Source organism: Dipodomys ordii, unplaced genomic scaffold (genome assembly GCF_000151885.1).
Source record: "Dipodomys ordii isolate 6190 unplaced genomic scaffold, Dord_2.0 Scaffold53, whole genome shotgun sequence".
NCBI lineage: Eukaryota > Metazoa > Chordata > Mammalia > Rodentia > Heteromyidae > Dipodomys > Dipodomys ordii.
The window spans coordinates 2,128,682-2,150,043 of NW_012267269.1; the positions used below are offsets into that span (position 1 = coordinate 2,128,682).

The following is a 21,362-nucleotide window of genomic DNA, read 5'->3' on the forward strand; positions in this document are numbered from 1 at the left end:
AAAAAAAAAAAAAAAAAGATTTAAGACCAGTCAGGTGTGACAGTATATGTCTATAATCTACCCACTTGGGAGTTGAAGCCAGAGAAATTGAGATCAGCTTGGGCTACATAGTGATTTCCAGGCCAGTGTAGGTAACATTGCCAGACTGTCTTAAACAAATTAATTCCTTATTAGACACAAATGTGGGCCATATATAACCAGCGTCCTAGGTCAAAGGCTCAACTCTGGGGGTTCCAATATGTCAGTTCTGTCTATACTTTTACAAAAAAACAATGACGAAGAGCCAAGTAGGGGTTTGAATCAAAATGGCCATTTTGATGGAGATTAAGCATTTCAGCCCACCTCCAGGGCACTGATATAAGGTTTAGATTTAAATAGAGGAGTATTTGGGGCTGGAGTGAGAAGTATATTATACAGTCTCAGTTAGACTGTAATCTTGTTGGTTATCATCTCAGTTCTGATCATACAAGGAGGTCCAGAAGGAGTCACTCGAGAAAACAATGAGTTCCCATGAGATGATTGTTCCTGCTTTTGCCTGGGATAGATTTCATCATAGAGTGTCTACAGCCTCAGCTGTTCCTGGACTTTATGGTGACTATGGGTTTAGAACAATGACAAGAGACTTTCAGGTGCATTGTCAATTAAGAGGAACTAATGTGAACATTAGTTTATAACTAGAAATTTGGGGTCTGTAAGAATCTGTGAAATTTGTGAGCCTCAAACTAGGGCATAACCAAGCCTATCACAAGTCTTTGACTTTAGTGATGGATAATGCATTATAAAATGTGTGAGGAGGAAATAAGAATATAAAACACAATGGAATATTGTGAATAGCTGATAGGAGTCAGGCTAATGCAATATAGGATCTAGAGTGGAACCATTAACTTTGTAAATGTATTATTACTACACTCTTACAGATAAAGGAAAATAAGTATAATAACTAAGCAATGTGCCAGGGGGCACACTGCTCAGATTTCACCACAAGACAGTCTGCTTCTAAAGTCGATTCTTTATATCTTCTTCTAAATACTGCTTCTATAGGGTGCAAAAATGCCCAGATCACCATAATGAGGTCAGATATCTTTTTTTTGTTTGTTTACTTTCCACCTTTTTTCTAGCCTGTATACATTTCACCTTACAAGAGGTGACTTGTATAAACGATACCTGTGAGTCGCATGCCCGTTGGCTTTCAGAGCTTGGAAAGAAAGAGTGGTGTGATGCCAGAGCTATTTATTCTCTAGTATCTGCTGGTTCTCCCCCATAGAGAGAGTTACTTTTAGGCTTATGTTCCATTTTTTATGTTGTCATCATTTTAGGTTTAGTTCCTACCTAAGAATGCAATTGTACAATGTTTGACTTTTTAAAGTTTGTCATATCTCTCTTGATATATAATTTCTAATTCCATCCATTTGCCTGCAAATTAAAAAATTTTTTTTGGTCTATCATGGGGCTTGACCTCAGGGCATCAGCTGAGATGTCCCTGAGCTTTTTTGCTTAAGGCTAATATTCTACCACTTTGAGCACAGTTATACTTCCAGTTTTCAGGTGGTTAATTAGAGGTAAGAGTCTCATGGGCTTTTCTGCCTGATCTGACTTGGAACTATGATCCTCAGATCTCACATCTCCTGAGTAGCTAGGATTACAGATGTGAGCCACCAGCGCCCAGCAATAATATTATTCTTTATGGTTGAAAAATGTTCCATTTTGCATTTACACATAATTTATTTTTTCAATTCATTGGTTGTTGCTCACCTTGGTGGATTATTCTTTTTATTTTCTAGACAATTGGAGTTCTCTTCAGAACATTGCATATATCTACATCTTCAAGTGTTATCAAGATTCATTATATTTTCAATTCTTTTTGCTGTAGTAGTTTTAAGGTTTCAAATTTTACATTAAGGTCCATTTTGAAGTGAGTTTTGTACAGAATGAGAAATCTAGTTCCAGTGTTTTCCATATGGATGTCCAGTATTCCTAACATTATTTATTGAAGAGACTATCTTTTCTCCAACATGTTTTTGCTCCCTTGTCAAAAATTAGATGGTTGTAGTTTTGTGGGTTTATTTATGGGTCTTTTATTCATTGGTCAGTGTGTCTGCTATTATTGTGTTGGGGTCTATCTGTTCTTTTATACCCAGTAGTGTTTGTCTAATACAACTGGGTGAACTGATATTCAATATGTATATTTACAATTGCTATCTCCTCGTGATGAATAGTTTCCTTTATTGATATTCTGTGTGTTTTCTTACTGATTTGGACATGTAGGTCTGCGTTGTTGTATATAAGTAGAGCTTGCTTACTTTTGAACTTCATTTACTTGGAATATATTTTTCCATCTTTTTTGTTTAAGCTTTTGTTTGTGTTTGTCTATGAGGCATACTACTAATAGACAACAAATGGTCAGGTATTTTTTTAATTCATCCCACCAGTCTTTATCTTTTTTTTTTTTTTTTGGGTCCAATCGTGGGGCCTGAACTCTGGGCCTGGGTGCTGTCCGTCAGCTCTTCAGCACAAGGCTACACTCTACCACTTGAGCCACAGGGCTACTTGCGGCTTTTTTCTTTTTGCTTATGTGGTGCTGAGGAATCGAACCCAGGGCCTCATGCATGCAAGACAAGCGCTCTAGCACTGAGCCACCTTCCCAGCCCCTCTTTATCTTTTGATTAGAGAATTCATCAGAGTTATTATTGAAAGGAATGATGAAATTCCTGCCATTTTGTGGTTTTTGTAATGTTTGATTCTTTCCTGATTCCTGTTTTCTTATCAACTCTCTAGTGAGATTTACTCTTTCCCTTCTTTTCTGGTTTTTGTTACTCTTACTCCCTATAGTCTACATTTTTGTTGTTCTTTTATTGTAGTCCTATTGCTGTTGTTTTAGCTTCTCACTCCCCCCCCCATGTATTACTTTATTATCTTGCTTCTACTGCTAGATTCAACTTCTCTTTTTCCCTCATGTTCACTCTCCCCTCCTCCCTTCCTCTTTTGGTGCTCTTAATTATATCTTAGAATTTAGACAAACTGAAATGGTAATTTTTCTCCAGACAGGAGACAAATATATGGAACAAGTATGTTTCTGCTAATAAACTTCAAGAGGAATGGTTACATAGATTATTATATTGGAAATACTGAATGACATAATAGTTTTTAATTTTTTAAAATAATTCAGTCTTTTTTTTGGGGGGGGGTCATGGGGCTTTAACTCTGGGCCTGGGTGCTGTCCCAGAGCTCTTCAACTTAAGGTACCACTTGAGTCACAGTGCCATTTCTGGTTTTCTGGTGGTTAATTGGAGATAAGAGTCTCAAGGTTTTCCTGAGTACATTTCCTACCCAACATTGTTACCCTTTCCTTTGTTTTTCCCCTATCATCAGTTCCCTCCCCACCTCCCCAACTCCGCCCCCCACCCCCAAGTTCAACATAGTGTCTTGTACATCTCTTTGTTACAATGGGTCAACCTGTATCCTTGTTTCAACATTTTGTTATTTCCTTTCCCCTCCCCAAATTAGAAAAACATATAATACAAGATGTAGGGCACTAGAATCAAACCCAGTGACAACAGGGGTTATATCATGGGGGAAGAACATAAAAAAGAAACAAAAAGTCACATAGTACTTTATAAGAACATTAAAAACAACAGCAAGAAAAATAAAACCTTTTGTGTCCCTATCTTGGGGTTTGTTTCATTTAGCGTCATCTTGCATGGTCATATGTACATAGCTTTTGACCTTTTCTACTTGTCCTAGATGTATACTAGTTATTGCAAATAAGGGAAACCATGGGACCTATGGTTCTTTGAGCCTGGCTTACTTCACTTAATATAGTTTTTTCCAAGTCTTTCCATTTCCTAACAAATGGAGACATAGAATTCCATTGTATATATAAACCACATTTTGTTGATCCATTCATTTACTGAGGGGCATCTGGGCATCTTAGCTAATTGAATAATGCTGCAATAAACATAGTTGTGCTGGTAGCTTTAGTATGGCCTTGTTTGTGATTATTTGGGTAAATGCCCCAAAGTGGGATTTCTGGGTCATAGGGAAGCTCTATGTGTAGTCTTTTGAGAAACGTCCATATTGCTTTCCAAAGTGGTTAAACAAGCTTGATCCTTATATGTCACCCTGCACCAGAATCAACTCCAAATGGATCAAAAACCTTGAAGTCAAAGCAGACACCTGAAAACATTACAGGAATAGGAGAAGCTCTAGGGCTCCTTGGCACAGGATGAAATTTTCTTAATAAAGACTCGGAAACACAACAAATCAAAGAAAGGTTGGACAAATGGGATTGCATGAAACTGCAGAGCTTCTGCATGGCAAAGGACATAGCTAGCAAGATCAATAGAAAGCCCATGGATTGGGAGAAGATCTTCACTAGCCATATAACGGACAAGGGCCTTATATCTAAAATATACGTAGAACTCACAAAATTAAAATCCCCCAACAACAAATCCTCAAAGAGTCAACTGCCTCCTTAATAAGTGGGCTAAAACTTAAAGAGAGACTTCTCTGAAGAGCAAATAAGAATGGCCAATAGACACATGAAGAAATGCTCCACTTCTCTAGCCATAAAAGAAATGCAAATCGAAACAACATTGAGATTCCACCTCACCCTAGTTAGAATGGCTATAATCAAGAACTATAATAACAACAGATTTTGGAAGGGATTTGGCCAAAAGGGATCCCTACTGCATTGTTGGTGGAAGTGTAAAGTTGTTCAACCACTTTGGAGTGCATATTGTTTTTCTGTGTGTAGGATATCTGAGCACCTTCTATAGTACTGGTTTAGTTAGAATGGCCATTATCTAGAAAAAAAAAACAATAATAGATGCTGGTGAGAATATGGCCAAATGGGATAGAACTGTGAACTTGTTCAACCATGGTGAAAAGCAGTGTGGAGGTTCCTCAAAAAGTTAAACATAGAACTATCCAATGATATGGCAATTCCATTCCTGAGTATTTACCCAAAAGATTACAAACCAGGATACAGTAATGCCACCAGCACAACCATGTTTATTTCAGCACTGTTCACCAGAGCTATGGTATGGAATCAGCCCAGTTGTCCTCAATGTATCAAGAAAAGGTGATGTATATATGCAACAGAATTTTACTCATCCATTAGAAAGGATGATACTATACCATTTGTAAGGAAATGAAAGTACTTGGAAAAAATTACGCTAAGTGAAATAATTCAGACCCAGATAGACAAAGATCCATGTTTCCCCTTATATATGGAAGCTAGATTTAGCTTACAAACTCGTAAATAAATACATTGGGTGGTATGCAAGTGTATACAAATGTATCAGATGAAATATAGTAGATTCAAGGGTGATTTCCAACAGGGTAATTGCTTAGAAAGCCAATATCAATGTTCAGCAAAATAAAACACCTGGAAGTGGGTACTCAAAAAGATGGGCTAAGGATAGCGGTAAAGAGGAAGATGAATAAAGAGGAAAGAGGGGTACAATGCAGAAAAGAAAACAGTATATATCCTACAAAATTAAGAAGAGTTAGGGAAGGGCAGGATGGAGGTAACTGGGTGGATGATAAAAGGGGTGACATTGATATAGATGTATTATAGTCATAAATTGCTTTGCTAAATGGAAACTCCTTTGTACAACTACTTAAAGATAGTAATAAAAAGTTAAAGCAATAAAAATACTCCCTCCTAAAGGAGAAGTTATTTAGTACTCTTACTATAATTCATTGAGAGGCAGCATACAGGAACTTAGAGTGCCTGTCTTTACACACTTATTACAAATTTGAAAGAATGTTTCCTGGGATTATATGATCATTTAAAAGGTGACTTTTTAGTAATCAGTGTCCCTACAAACACATTCCTGCAATATAGTAAAAAAAAAAACTTCATGAAAATTTAATTGTAGTTTTTAATTTTTTTACTTTTAAGTTTAAGCTGGTTTTTAAAAAATTCCTTTTGGTTGTCTGTTATTTTTCTTGTTTTTTTTTTCTTTACTTTTTGTTACTGTGAAGTAGTTGTACAAAGGAGTTGCCATTTAAGAAAGCAATTTATGAACACAATATGTCTTGATAAATTTCATGGCTTTCAATGTTAGATTTTACTTTTAATGCCTCTATATTTTTGAAATTTTTACTGTTTTATATTTCATAAATATTGTTTTTCTAAAACAAGCCTTTGTTGTTTATTTAAAAGAAATTAATATTAATTTCTCAGTACTGAGTCCATTTTTGAGTTCAGTATTGTAGTAATTATGAAAATAAATAGAAATTTAATACAAAAAGATATAAAGTACTTATAAATGTGCATATTGAAGATAAAAGAGTTTACGATGAAAAGACACAAAACTTGAGAGAAACAGATTTACATGTATATTCAAATGATTTCTCAATGTTATACATATAATAAATTTTACCACAAATTCATTGAAAAGTAAATTATTTATATTGTAGTAATTAATTTGATTGTTTTTCATTATATGTTGGTTGTTATATAATTAGGCTTCTAAATTCTATTTATTCATGAAATCTGATTTTTACAAACTTATATTTTAATTAAACATTCTGTTTCTGTTGTAATTATCAGAGAATATGTTTGTATAACAAATGGATATAGAATTAAACTTATTGTACATTCATTTTATCTGTGTGTGTGTGTGTGTGTGTGTGTGTGTGTGTGTTTATACACATGTGGGTCTGGGCACTGTCCTTGAGTTTTGTTGCTCAAGTCTAGTGTTCTAACATTTGAAGTAAGCTCCACTTCTGGCTTTTTGGTGATTAATTGGAGATAAGAGTCTGATAGACTTTCCTGCCTAGGCTGGCTTTAAATAGAGATCCTCAGATCTGAGCCTCTTGAGTAGCTAGGCTTATAGGCATGAGCCACTGCTTGCAGGCTTATATATTCTTATAATTCAAAGCATTAATAACTGATAGAAATAAATTTTACATACAAGTTATTATATATAACAAATTTTATGTATATCTCTAAAGCAATGTGGTTTTCAAATTTTGACTGCTACATAAATTGTAAAATTAACCTTTCCTTTTATACATTGAGGAATAAAGGAAATTTGAAGAAAAAGGAATTTAGGAATAAAACTCAAATTTTAGAATGCAGAGTCATTGTAAGGAAACAATAAAAACCAGTGGTTGATCACCTTCTCAATTAGTGTTGTTGTTCTTTAGGGTTGTACCTTATAGAACCTTAGAAAAATACAAAAAGGATAGTTTTGTAAAACTGAAGTTTCTTTTTTGAATCTATGATATGAAGCTATGATAAAACAGTAGAAGCTGTTAAAATATGAAATAGCATAGTACTAAATCCAAATAGTCTCCATGCTTGTTGTTTCACATGGATAATATCATAAGACAAGTAATGACATACTAAAACCTGTATAGCAGTGGGAAAACTAAATTACATAACTTTTATAAAGTCACAAATAAACCTATTAACCATTATCTGGAATACCAATTAGTAGGAAAAACACTTGACAATTTTATTTATCCATATGAAGCATAAATATTAATTACAGACCTGATGGAATGTAGCAGTAAGCAGGTCATGTTGGATATACTGGGACCTCAAATCTGTTACATGAAAGGGATGATTACAAAATCCTGTGGGGAAATAAATAATTGTAGTTGTTAAATTTTAATTGCTTTGGAATAAGACAAATTATGTTTCCTTGTCTGAGAATATAAATAGTATAGCATTAAGGTACCAAGTTAATAGAAGTTGCAAATAAAGTTGTAAATAAAGTTTTAGAACAAAGAGATAGGATTATTTAGTTTCATAATATTCCATGTGAAGTGCCTAATAAATTCATGAAGAATTTATTATATTGTTTTGTAGATGAATTATCTTGTTCTCTTAATGGTAAAATTAATGTGAGAGATAACTTTTTAAATGAATATAGATGAATAGAAACTACATAATTGAAAAAAAATTTTCATATTGTTATCAGCAGTATTGTTTAGTCAACATAGAAAATTCTTATTTTGGTGTTCTTTCTTTTTGAAGATCCAAATTCCAGAGTTTGTGGACATATACTCATAGGTGCAGCCAAGAATTCTTTTGCAAAACTCATGGATAAAATCAGTCTAGCAATGGAAAGTATTCCTCTGTGTAGTAACAGAGGTATTACATACGTAGAAAAAGATTCCCTTGTTCAAAGGCTGGCCCGTGGACTTCATAAAGTAAATACCCTTGCCCTGAAGTATGGTTTGCGTGGCCACGTGCCCATTATGGTATGTACAACTTTCATTTAATAATGATTTTAGGATTTTTAGATTTAATTTGGTATTGGATTTAGAGTTTAAACTAGTTGTACATGAAGGTATTTAGATTTTCTTTGATATTCTTCCTTTCTCCGTCTTTCTTTCTCTCTTCCTCCCTCCCCCATCTCCTTCCTTCCTTCCTCCCTTCCTTCCTTCCTTCCTTCCTTCCTACCTTCCTTCCTTCTTTCCTCTCTCTCTCTTTCTCTCTCTCTCTCTCTCTCTCTCTCTCCCCCTCCCTCCCTTCTCCCCCTTTTGTCTCCTCTTCTCTCTCCTCTCCTCTCTTCTTTCTTCTTTCCAGGAGTCGGACTCAGATCCTGTTAGGCAAATGCCTCACTTGAGCTATGCTTCCATCTTTTTTTGTGCTAGTACTGAGACTTGAACTCAGGGCCTGAGCTCTGTCTCTGAGCTTCTTTTGCTCAAGGCTGGCACTCTACCACTTGAGCCACAGCTCCACTTCTGGCTTTTTTGGTGATAAATTGTAGATAAAAGTCTCATGAACTTTCTTGCACAGGCTGGCTTTGAACCATAACCCTCAAATCTCAGACTCCACAGTGCTTAGATTCTATCTTTGTTAAATTAGCTCTCTTTTGGATAGGATATTGTCCAGAGCCAGCATCAGATTATAGTCTTCTTAGCTGGAATTTTAGGAGCATGCCCAGCTAATGAGATAATACCTCATTATTGCTAGGGTTAGCCTCCAACCATGATCTTCTAACCTCTGTCTCTTGTGTAGCTGAGATTATAGGCAAAACCCACCATGCTTGGTCCTCATGTTAAATTCTATTACAATAATAGCCATTCTGAATAAATATTGGCATTAGTTCTAAGTATACTGTTTCCTAGAAGTGCACAGTGGCAGAATTATACAAGACCTAAAATTGTCAGTTCTATTTTCTAGATATCATCTAGCTAGATGATATCTTTTAGGTGTTAATTTCATATTTCATCTATTGGTCACATAAAAAAGCTTTTGTATGTTTTAGTAATAACTCTGTTTTTTTGTGCAATCTAAGTTACATTTAATTTAGTTGAATGGTCATTGCTATTGATTTTTTAGTAAATCTGCAGTTACTGCTTGAAAATTGCTCTTGTTTAACAACAGAAAAGCACAGCATCATTACAAAAGCAAATATTTGGATTTACACAAAGACTGCATGCAGCAGAAGTGGAGCGCCGCTCACTGCGCTTAGAGATTACAGAATTCAAACGAAATGTGAATGAAATGAAAAAGGAGCTTGACAAAGCTCAGGGTCTCCAAATGCAAATAAATGAATTCAAGCACTCTGTAAGTATATAAAACTTAGACAACTATGGCCGTGGTGATATCTGTTTTTTTTTTAAATTTATTATTTGATTTTAAAAATAATTCAAAGTCCTTCACATAGGATGGACTCCTTCCTCCCTAATCCCCACCCCCACTCCAAATTTCTCTTCTGAAATGTTTGCAATTGAAGAGCCAGATGGTTGGGTAGAGGTATTTCTTTTTTGCTCTCCCTATATTGAAAATTTGAGCAATACATTATTTAGTATGAAATCAAGTTTCTTTTCCAAAGATATGTTCAATTTGTCTAACCTTAATGACCAAAACATGTAAATGTTTGAAGCACAATAAAATGCACATTATTTATATATTCTATTTGAAAATGGGTTAGTACAGCTATTGCTATACCACTTGAGCTCTGCTTCTAAGCTGAGCAAGTGGGAGACCCCAGTTCAAACCTAGGTATTTGTGGGGAAAATGGAATAAATAAAAGATACAAATATATCTGTTTACAAGACCCTAGAAATAGAGGAATGTTATGAAGAAGAGTAGAGTTTGAATGCTGAGAGGAGGCTTATAGAGTAAATGTTTTGAAAATAGAGTCTAATTTTAATAGGAGAGTATGAGGTAAAGCAGGTAGTAAGAGGGAGTAAAATGATGACTATTTATAAGATCTAACAAATGTTGGGAAGGGACACAGCTTGTTGTGTGTCTTCTGATCACTTTCATTACACACACACACACACACATATATATATATATTATACCTGTTTATATATTTTGTCTTAGAAATGTTATATTCTTTAGCAATTTTAGTTCTGAAGATTAAGTGATGTAACAATGCAGTTAGCTTACAATTGATTTTTTTCCTTTCTCTTCAAGAAATTGATCACCCATGAGAAGTTTGAAAGTGCATGTGAAGAACTCAATAATGCATTGCTTCGGGAACAGCAGGCACAAATGCTGTTGAATGAACAGGCACAACAACTACAGGAGTTGAATTATAGACTTGAGTTGCACTCCAGTGAGGAAGCTGACAAAAACCAAACTCTTGGAGAAGCTGTTAAGGTAGGAGAACATTCCTTACATAATGCTTATTTCCTTTCTTTTTGTGAGTCTTATGGGAAATAATGCATATCTCTTGAATAGAGAACAGATCCCAAGGTGAAAAATTTTATTCTGTAAGAGTTTCTGAGGATGGAACAGGACTTTATCCTCTATTACAAGTGTACACTACATGTATTAAAAATTTTAAAGTTGGGTTTTTTTTTTTGTTTGGAACCAAGGAATTTTTCCGTTATTACTTTCTTTAAACCCTTATTCTTTTTTTCCGTTTTGTTTTTTTTCCAGTTTTTTTTTTTTGTTTTTTGACTTTTGGGACTTCTCTTTTTTTTTGGTTTTTGGGGGGTTTTGATTTTGGTTTTTTCCGTTTTTCCTTTAGTTGTTTGTTTTAGGTTGGGGGGGGTTTGTTTGGGAGGATTTTTTTTTTTTGCCTTTTTTTTTTCTTGTTTTTTGGAGGGGAAAGGGGGTTCTTTTTTTTTTGGGGAGTTTCTTGATTTTATTTTTGGTTTTGTTCTTTTTTTGGAATTTTTGTTTTAAGGCTTGGATTTTTTTTTTTTGTTTTTATTGTTTAGGGTTTTTTCATTGTTGAGTTTTTTTGCCTTGGATTTGACTTAATTCCAGGAAATTAAAGAAGTATAATACAGCCTCTATAATGCAGCCTCATTTAATATAACTAACCCATTGTTGGTATATAATGATAAGGCAATTATTGTATATTTACTCTAGCATCTCAATACTAATATTGTTGTTATTAAGTTGGCAAAATTTTTTTGGGACTTTCTTTTTGCCCCCTTTTTGTTAATTTTTTCTTAACCATTTTTCCCTTATTTTCCTTAGGTTTTTGGGTTTTTTATTTTCTTTTTGGTTGAAAAAGTTGGGTTTTGGGGAGTTTCCTTACTTTGCCCGGCCTTAATTGTTGGTTTGGGGGGTTTGGTTTTCTTTTTTCCTTTCTTCCCTCCCCTTTCTTTGGCTTGCCTTGGTTCTTTTGCCGGCCCTTTCCCCTTTTTTTTTTTTGCTTTTTTTTTTTCCTTTTTTAATTTTTTTTCTTTGTTGGTGGTGTGTGTTTTGTGTTTTTTTCTTTTTTGTGTTTTTTTTTTTTTTTTTTTTTTTGTTTTTGTTGGTTTTTTGCATTGTCTTTTGTGGTGATGGTCGGTTTTGTTTTTATTTTTTTTGTTTGTTGTTTGTGTGTGTGTGTGTGTGTGTGTTTGTTTGTTTGTGTGTCTTTGTGTTTGTGTGTGTGTGTGTGTGTGTTTTGTGTGGTTGGGCTTACAGGCATGAGCTACCAGTGCCTGGCCTTCATGGTTTTTGAGAAAATTAAGAGAATTTGCTTGGCTTGCTGAGGGTCTCCTGGCCCATAATGTTCACAGAATACTATTAACATTTACAGTAAAAATTTTCACATCGAAGCATGCAATTAAACCATTTGAAATAGCTGTTTTTTAGTGAAAGTGATTTATGCCAGTAGTTTTAAATTTTAACGTAATATATGTAATTTTCTTACAAAACACATAGTTTTGTTTGTATCACATAATAGTAGATTATGAAGGGGCTGGGAAGGTGGCTCAGTGGTAGAGTGCTTGCCCTGAATGCATGAGGCCCTGGGTTCGATTCCTCAGCACCACATAAGCAAAAAAGAAAAAGCTGGAAGTGATGCTGTGGCTCAAGTGGTAGAGTGCTAGCCTGAGCTGAAGAGCTGAGGGACAGGGCCCAGGTCCAGAGTTCAGGCCCCATGACCAGACCCTCCCCCCAAAAAGTAGATTATGAATATTTATGTTTACCAACCTATAAGAGTTTATGTTTATCTTTCTTTTTCTTTACTTTTTATAAATATATATATGTATATATATATATAAGTATTCAGTTTGGAAAAAATAAAAAGTAAAATAATCTCGTTATATTACCAGATATGTATATTGTTAAAACAATGTATATTATTCTAGATTTTGTATTTTCAGAGAGAAAGCAATAGAGGGAATGAATCTGATCAATGTGCAATATATACATTTGTGAAATACCACAATGGGACCTCTTTTCTACAAATAATGTACATGAATAAAAAAATTAATGATCAAATTTCACCTCCCAAACAGGAATATAACCCAGTATATATTTATGAAAACATAATGATATTGTCATATATATTGTTATTTTAGAATGCCAAGAATTTATTTCTTTGTGAGTTAATGTTATCTTTAAAATGTATAATTAAATTTCTTAATGTACATAATAATCTCCCTTTTTCTTTTTAATTGATAAAAGTTCTATACATTTATGGGTTATAGCATAATATTTTGATATATGTATATATGTGGAATTATTAAGTCAGGCCAACTGATATCTCTATCACCTCATGTACTTACCATTGCTTTGTGGTGACAGTGTCTATATATAATCTTTTAGCACTTTGGAAATATACAGTACAATTACCAGAATTTATTTCTACTGGCTAAACACAACATTTTTCCCATCCCCTCAGAATCTGAAAACCTCTACAATATGCATTAATTTATGACTCTAATTTATTATATAGCTATAGATCCATTTCAGATTTCTTCCCTTATTTGCTCTTAGCTTAAGATGCACACTTCTATAGTAGAACTTTGTACAGCTAAGATTATTTTGTCATGATCAACTCTTTGATGAAGAATTATTAGATTAAAAGCCCCAAACAGTTTAAAATTTATATTTTAATTGTTTACAATAAGTTTCTAATCAATTACATTATCTCCTTAAAGGGGTGTATAAAATTGCATTTTTACTTTACCTGTTATTTTAATTTTTTGCCAATTTGTTGTACATACCTTTGTTACTTTAGTTTGTATTGTTATTAGTCTAATTGGAATAAACGTTCTTTTTTAAAAAAGTGATTAAGTAGTTGTACAAAGGGAAGTTGAATATTCTTAGAAGTATATTGGTCATTAAACAACATTTTAATGCTTGATGCCTTATTAAATATAATACAATTAACTATGGTTTGAAAAAGCACCTGTTGTATTGGTATCTTTTTTTCTAGAACAGTTTGTAGTTTATGTTTAGATATTGTATCTTCCAGGAGATAAAGAGCTGTTTATATTAACATTTCTTTAAAGTGCTAGAAGTTTTAATATTGTTGTCAGTAGTGGAGAATTGTTTAATTACTCTCTCTTAATTAGAACTAGCAGGTGGTAAGTGAAAATGCTCTCTGGTGGGAGGCAGCATGGTTCAATGGAAAAAGCACTGTTCTTGGAACAGTATTCTCTGATTCAAATCCCAGCTCTGTCACTTGAGCTAATTATTTAACCTTTCTGAGCCTTAGTCTTTTCTTCTGCAAAAACGGAGATAATGATATTTAAATTACAGGATTTTTAGGAAGTTGAATTAAGATAGCATTTGAAAAATAGTTGTATGCTTGATATTCTTTTGTGGTTTTGTTAAGATTTAAATATTTAAAAATATTTTTCAGTTTTTAAAAACCTATTCTGCATGTAACTTTCTTTAGAAATACAGCATATTGTTTCTTCTTTATAAAGTGAAATGAGATCAAGAATATAAGACATGGAATATATATATAAGAGAAAAGAAATTACCTATTAGTTATTATAAGAAAACCATTACATGTTTTGGATTTTACTTTCAGACATTTAAAAAAAAGTAACAGTTTTTGAAAAGCAGACTGAACTAGATGTTCAGAATGGCCTCCTTTAGAAGATGTCTAGATTTCATAAGACTTTTCCTGTGGTAACAGTAATGCATTAATTAAGAAGTAAATTATTCAAATACAAAAATATAAGTAACAATACCTATAAACTAGTGTGTAGAAATCAAACTTAGCACCCTAAATAGGCCTATAGGCAAATACCAATATTAGTTTTGGGGGTGGAAGACAAAACTTTGGGCTCCACTAATAGATAGGAACTTGAGCATAGAATTTTCCACTAAGGAATTGCCTAATAATGTGAAAGAGATAATCACAAGCCAGTAATGTCCACTTGTTCTAAGAAGTAGCTAATTCACAAATTTCTTTATACCATCGCTTGCCTAGTTTTGTTCCTTCAAGTACCCCCACAGAGTAAGATCAACCAAGTAACTTATATATGCGAAGGTAGATATATTAATCTCACATAGAGTCACATTACTAAACTCTATTGTCATTCTTGATAGAATTTTCTGTATAGACAACATTTTTTGGTCTATAGTTACAATTTGGGTTTTCTTTCCCAAACCTTATACATTTAATTCATTTCCCCTACCTTATTGCAGTATAAAACAGTGTGGAACAGAAATAGAAACTTTAGGTATTCTCTTATTCTGTCTCTCTCCCCTCCCCTCTCCTCTCCTACTCTCTCCTTTCTTCCCCTTCCCTTTCCTCCCCCTTTCCTGTTTCCTCCCTTCCCTTCCCCCTCTTTCTCATTATATAGATCAAGGTTGTTTTGAACTCATGATCTTCCTCTGTGTAACTCCTTATATTTGGAACTATAAGTGTGTACTACCAGCTTAAATCCACAGTCTTAACTCTTGACTGGGATGGTTTTCTAATTTATCTCTACTGTCATTGCCATTTTTCATTACAAGGTTTTACTAACACAAAAGAACTCCTTCCACATGGAGTAGTATCTTGGTCTTTTCCTCTGTCCCCCCTCTACTGTAGCAGAATACCACAGACTGCAATTCATAAACCACAGGATTTTATTTCTTACAGTTCTGAAGGTCAGGAAGTCTAAATATCATGGTGCTGGTGAAGCCTTCTTGCTGCATCCTCTTATGGCAGAGACAAAGGGCAAGGAAACACCTGCACATAATAGAAGGAACAGAACTTATGAGGAGTCTACTTCCACAGTAACTAACCAACTCTCACAAGGATGGAATTAATCCATTCACAAAAGCAGAGCCTTTACAAACTAATCATGTCTAGAGAGTTCCAGCTTTCATCCCTGTTGATTTTGGGATTGAATTTCCAACATGTGAAAGATACATTCAAATCATAGCAAGTGAAAGCAAATAAAATAAACAACAAATGTTGGGGTATGCAGGCAGGCTTAAAGAAAGCAAAACTTTACATACAGTACTAGAAATAAAGAGAATATTCTAAACCAAATGAGAGTGAACGTTTAAATAGCTTCTTGGAGTGTGCAAACCTGGCTGCAATCTAGTTTGTTTAAAAAAGCAGGGAAACAGTCTCTTGGACTGAAGAAAATGTTTTGTAAGAAGCCGAAAGTCAGGAACAGCTATAATACTGTGAAATAGGGACTAGAACACCCTGTCTTTCATCAGCTATATGGGACTGTGATATCTATTCTTGACAGTGGATTAAAAAAAAGCTGCTAAAGCAACTAGAACCCCATACTGTACCACATATACTACCTTTATGATCCAGTATTGTTTAGCTGAGAAAATTGTCTTTACAATGGCCTACTTCTTATAGGGATGTGACTATGTTTCAGAGAATACACACAAGACTTTCAGAGAAATTAAATATCACAAATTACATGAGGAAATGAATTGTATATCAAATAAGAATATTTATGCTTTAGATGATCAGAATGTTAGAGATATCTTAGGGATATCTAATCCTGTCACCTATTGAGAAATATAGGAAAAGAAAGCATCTGAAAGAAGCATCTGTAGCTGGTACCAGTCAGACTAGTTTCCTCTTCAACAAATCCATTCCATTGTCTCAAAGTAAGCTAGTTCTTTCCCATTACTATATAAATCACAATTTAATGATATGCTTCTTTAAGGTGATGTATTTGATGTTTACATAATCTGTTTAAAAACCCAAATGGATTATAACCCATAGATAACTTGAGGATGGGAATGGGGGTATAGGACTGTATTAGCTGCTAATGAATAACAATTCAGTAATTTATAAATTTTAGTAATTTATAAATTGTTAATAAACAGTGAAACAGTTTGATGAATAACAATAAATTTCTTGAAAGGCATTATTTTTATGGAATGACATTTAAAATTTTTTTCTTTCTAGTAAGTTTGAGGTTAAGAATGACTAAATAGGTCCCAATGAGTTAGTTCATATATCAATTATATGGGAACTAGAGATCTGGAATATCAAGGTTCAAGGCTAGCTCAGGCAAAAAGTTAGTGAGACCCCCTTCTCAACTAGGAAGATGCATCAGGGTTTATGTCCATAATGTAAGCTACATGGAAGACAGTAGGAGGATCATAATTGAGGCCCGCCTGGGACAAAAACACGAGGCCCTATTGAAAAAGTAACTAAAAACAACAAAAGAAAAAGACTGGAGGTGTGTCTCAAATGATAAATACCTGCTTAGCCCCAAGTTCAAACTCCCAGTACTGTGAAACAAGAACAACAACAAAAACAAAATCATGACAATAAACTGGATGTACATGCCTGTAATCTTACCACTTGAGAAATTAAGATAGGAGGATCAATAGTTTGAGGCAAGCCCTGGACTACATAATTTTCAGCCAGCTTAGGTTATATATAGAGATCCTAGAGAGAGATGGGGAGGGAGAGGAGGAGAGAGGGAGAATGAGAATGAGAATGAATAGACGAGGCAAAAGAAGAATTCCCATTATTTTCCTTATGTACTTCTTTTCCTAGGAAAAGCTTGGTATCTATTACATTATAATTTTTGATTGAATATGCAATACACTAGATGTATTTATTTATGGGAGATTTAAAATGTCTTATAAGATCATTTGATAAAATAATTTTTTATAAAGTTAGTTTCTTTTCTCTCTTTTTCTCATTCTTTTATTTTTCTTTCTCTCTGTCTTCTTTCTCTTTTTCTCTCATTCAATTTCTCTTCTCTTTTTTTTCCTCCTCTCTCTTTTTCCTTCTTTTTTGTCGGTCGTGGGTTTTTAACTCTGGGCCTGGGTGTGTCCCTTAGCTCTTCAGTTTGAGGCTGGCGCTCTACCACTTTGAACACAGTGCCTCTTCCAGTTTTCTGGTAGTTTATTGGAGATAAGAGTCTCACAGACTTTCCTGCCCAGGCTGGCTTTGAACCATGATCCTCAGACCTCAGCCTCCTGAGTAGCTAGGATTACAAGGCGTGAGCCATGGATTTCCGGCCTCTCTCTCTCTCTCTCTCAATCTCTCCTTCCTGTCTTCCTTCTTTCTCACTTTCTCTGTTTCTTTTCTTATTTCAGTACCAGAATAAAGGGCCTTATGCCTTCACTTGTCTGTTTTATTCAAGGCTGGCACTTTACCTTTGAGCTAATTTGAGCTGTCTGTTAGTTAATTTGAGGTAAGAATTGGCTTCACAATTCGACCTTCAAATGCTAGCCTCCCAAGTAGCTAGAATTACAGGTATGAGGAATCAATGCATGGCCTCTCTTGATTTATCTTTCTAAAAAACTAAATTCTGATTATAAAGTTAATTTAATACATATATTTAAGCCTTTACTGTTTGCAAAGTATAGTAGTTGGTTTTGTAGAGAATCTATATTGAATTCAATTAGAAGAATACCTATACCCCAACAGTGAAGTGGGTTCAATTTTGATATGGCAGTGAATGACAACTTATAGAAACTCATTATAATAGTCTTATTCTCTGAATTTTCAGTTTTGTAATTCTGTCCTTGAAATATTGTAGACATGGCTAAGAGAGACTGACTTGGGGGGGAGGAGAGGGGAGAACAAAGACTTATTCATGGTAACTCTTCCAGATAAACATTTCAACTAACTCTGACATAGCTTTTATTCAGTTTCTCTCATCTATTTTTATTATTCTTTCTTTTTTTATTCTTCATCTTAGTTTTCTGTCATCTACTTAGTGGAGTTTTCAGACTTTCTTTCTAGTTCCCTGTATCATTCCTCACTTTTCTGCCACTGCTTTTTCTTACTCATGTTTCAGTTTTAATAGAAAATGGGTTCTGTTCTTTGTTTTCAGTTGTAAAACTTAATTACATTTAGGCTGTAGCTAGGGAAGAAGTTAAAAGGAAAGAAGAATGTGTTTTTCAAATTTCAAATGGAAGACTTTGCAAAGATGTAAGTCATTGTAATAATTATGAAAGTGTCAAGTTTTATGATTGTTTACCTTCTTTAAATGTTGTTATTTAGCCTAACTCTTGTTATTAGTAAAGGTGTTTGGCAGCTCTGAGAGTACAAAGTGAGAACGCTCTATGAAGTAGTTTATTTTCCTCATTTTGAATAAGTAGTCATATTTTTTCTAGCTAAGCTTTAAACAAAAGAACCCTAGATGCATTTTCTTTAAAACATTTAAAGATCATTTAGTTGATAGACTTTAGTTGATATAGATTTTGTATATAATAATAGTAGTTAACATCATATAATCCATGAAGGATTATTAACATCATTAATTTAAAATTCTTACCTTTTTTTTTACTTTAATCACAAATATTTTTTTTTAAATTTTATTTTATTTTATTTGCGAACAAACTGTACAGAGGGGTTACAATTGCATGTGCAGGATAATGCGTACATTTCTTACCAAGCATTGCAGCCTCCTCCTTTGTTTACCCTTCCCATCCCTTCCCAGCCTCCCCCCTCCCCCCATCCCAATCCTTCTCCTTCCCCCCTCCCCCCCACCCCCTTCCCCCGCACCGACGTTGTAAAGCTCGTTTTGGACATGACAACTTGTATTTCTCATTGTTGCATCAGATCCACCTGTATCCTTAAACAACTGGTTTTTCCCCATCTCCTCTACAAGTTATACTGACATCAAATATAGTGAAAGCAGGGGTTATACTGTGGGGGAGGGACATACAAAGCAACAAAGAGATAATCTTATAAATGCGTTAGAAACACATGTATGAAAGAAAAAACATTAAAATACATATCTAAGGGTTCATTTTCCTGACATCACATTATCTGACCTTTTCCGCTTGACTCGTACATATACTAGATATTGCAAATAAGGGAAACCATGGGACCTATGTTTCTTTGGGCCTGGCTTACTTCACTTAATATAATTTTTTCCAAGTTTTTCCATTTCCTAACAAATGGGGCAATGTCATTCTTTCTGATGGAGGCATAGAATTCCATTGTGTATATATACCACATTTTCTTGATCCATTCATCTACTGAGGGGCATCTGGGTTGGTTCCATATCTTAGCTATGGTAAATAATGCTGCAATAAACATAGTTGTGGTGGTAGCTTTAGTGTGGTCTTGTTTGTAAGCATTTGTAATCACAAATATTTTTATCTTCCTAAAGACTTGTACCATTGAGACCATAGGCTAGTCAATTATATTTCAGGGTCAGGGAAAAAGACGTGACTAAGTAAGAAACAACCACCCTGAAATGATTTTTTTTTTTGTGTCAGTCTTTGGGCTTAAACTCAAGGATTAGATGCTGTCCCTGAGCTGTCTTGCTCAAGGTTAGAACTCTTCCACTTGAGCCATAGTTCCACTTCTGGCTTTAGTTTTTGTTTTTGGTAGTTAATTGGAGAAAAGATGAAGTGGCACGTGGCTCAAGTGGTAGTGCACTTGCCTTGAGCTGAAGGGCTGAGGGTCAGCACTCAGCACTCAGGCCCAGAGTTCAAGCCCCACAAATGACCAAAAAAAAAAAAAGAATCTCAAGGGACTGGACTGGCTTCAAATCACAGTCCTCAGATCTCAGCTTCCTGAGTAGCTAGATTACAGATGTGAGCCACTGGTGCCCTATTCATATCTTTTTGTTGTTGGTCCTGGGGCTTGAACTCAGGGCCTGGACACTGTCCCTGAGCCTTTTTATGTTCAAGGCTAGCATACTACCACTTGAGCCACAGCAACACTTCCAGCTTCTTTTGAGTAGTTTATTGGAGATAAGAGTCTCATGGACTTTTCTGCCTGGGCTGGTTTCCAACTGCAATCCTCAGATCTCAGCCACTTAAGTGGCTGGGATAAAAAGTGTGAGCCACCTGCACCTGTCTACACACACACACACACACACACACACACACACACACACACACTTAATAGAGAAGATCTGACAAGAAACTAAAATTTTTTAATGTAAATTTTATTGTACAGGTGATGTACAGAGGAGTTACAGTTACATAAGTCAGGTAATTAGTACATTTCTTTTTGAACAGTGTCCCTCCTCTCTCATTTTCTCCTAGTTCTCCCTTTCCTCTCTCCACCAAGTTGTAAAGTTCATTTCCACCATAGTGTCTAGTGACACTAGACACTGCTGAATTGATTTATCCTTTGTCCTGCCATAGAAGCTAGAGTTTTAATAAAACATTGTTATTTTCATTTTTGTTAGCCTGAGAAAAATGTAAAGAAAGTATAGTGACTACTTTTCAAGGCTTAAGCATGTAGTTTCTCTTTTCAAAGTACATTACTCATAAATAAAATGAAAATACTTTTTTTCAAATTTATTCTGTGAGTGCCTTGTAACTTGAAATTAGAATTATATTTCTTTTTTTATTGAGAACATACTGTACAGAGGGGTTACAATTACATGGGCAAGATAATGAGTACATTTCGTATCAAGCATTGTAGCCTCCTCCTTTGTTTACCCTTCACATCCCTTCCCAGTCTCCTCCCACCCCCTACTCCAATCCTCCCCCCCCCAAAGTTGTAAAGTTCGTAAAGCTACCACCACAATTATGTTTATTGCAGCATTAGCTAAGATATGGAACCAACCCAGATGCCCCTCTGTAGAGAATGGATCAAGAAAATGTGGTATATATACACAATGGAATTCTATGCCTCCATCATAAAGAATGACATTGCCCCATTTGTTTGGAAATGGAAAGACTTGGAAAAAATTATATTAAGTGAAAGTAAGCCAAGCCCAAAGAAACATAGGTCCCATGGTTTCCCTTATTTGCAATATCTAGTATATGTATGAGTCAAGCAGAAAAGGTCAGATAAGGT

The 21,362-nt window shown here is 34.6% G+C and overlaps 1 protein-coding gene across 1 annotated transcript in view; it reads left to right on the forward strand.

Moving 5' to 3' along the window:
- The window catches only part of Ccdc171 (coiled-coil domain containing 171), a 310,385-nt gene that overhangs the window by 142,170 nt on the left and 146,853 nt on the right, over positions 1-21,362 (forward strand). The window contains exons 18-20 of the mRNA XM_013020745.1: positions 7,994-8,220; positions 9,353-9,535; positions 10,394-10,579. Of these exons, the coding sequence (XP_012876199.1) occupies positions 7,994-8,220; positions 9,353-9,535; positions 10,394-10,579 (596 nt within the window). The remainder of the gene's footprint in view (positions 1-7,993; positions 8,221-9,352; positions 9,536-10,393; positions 10,580-21,362) is intronic.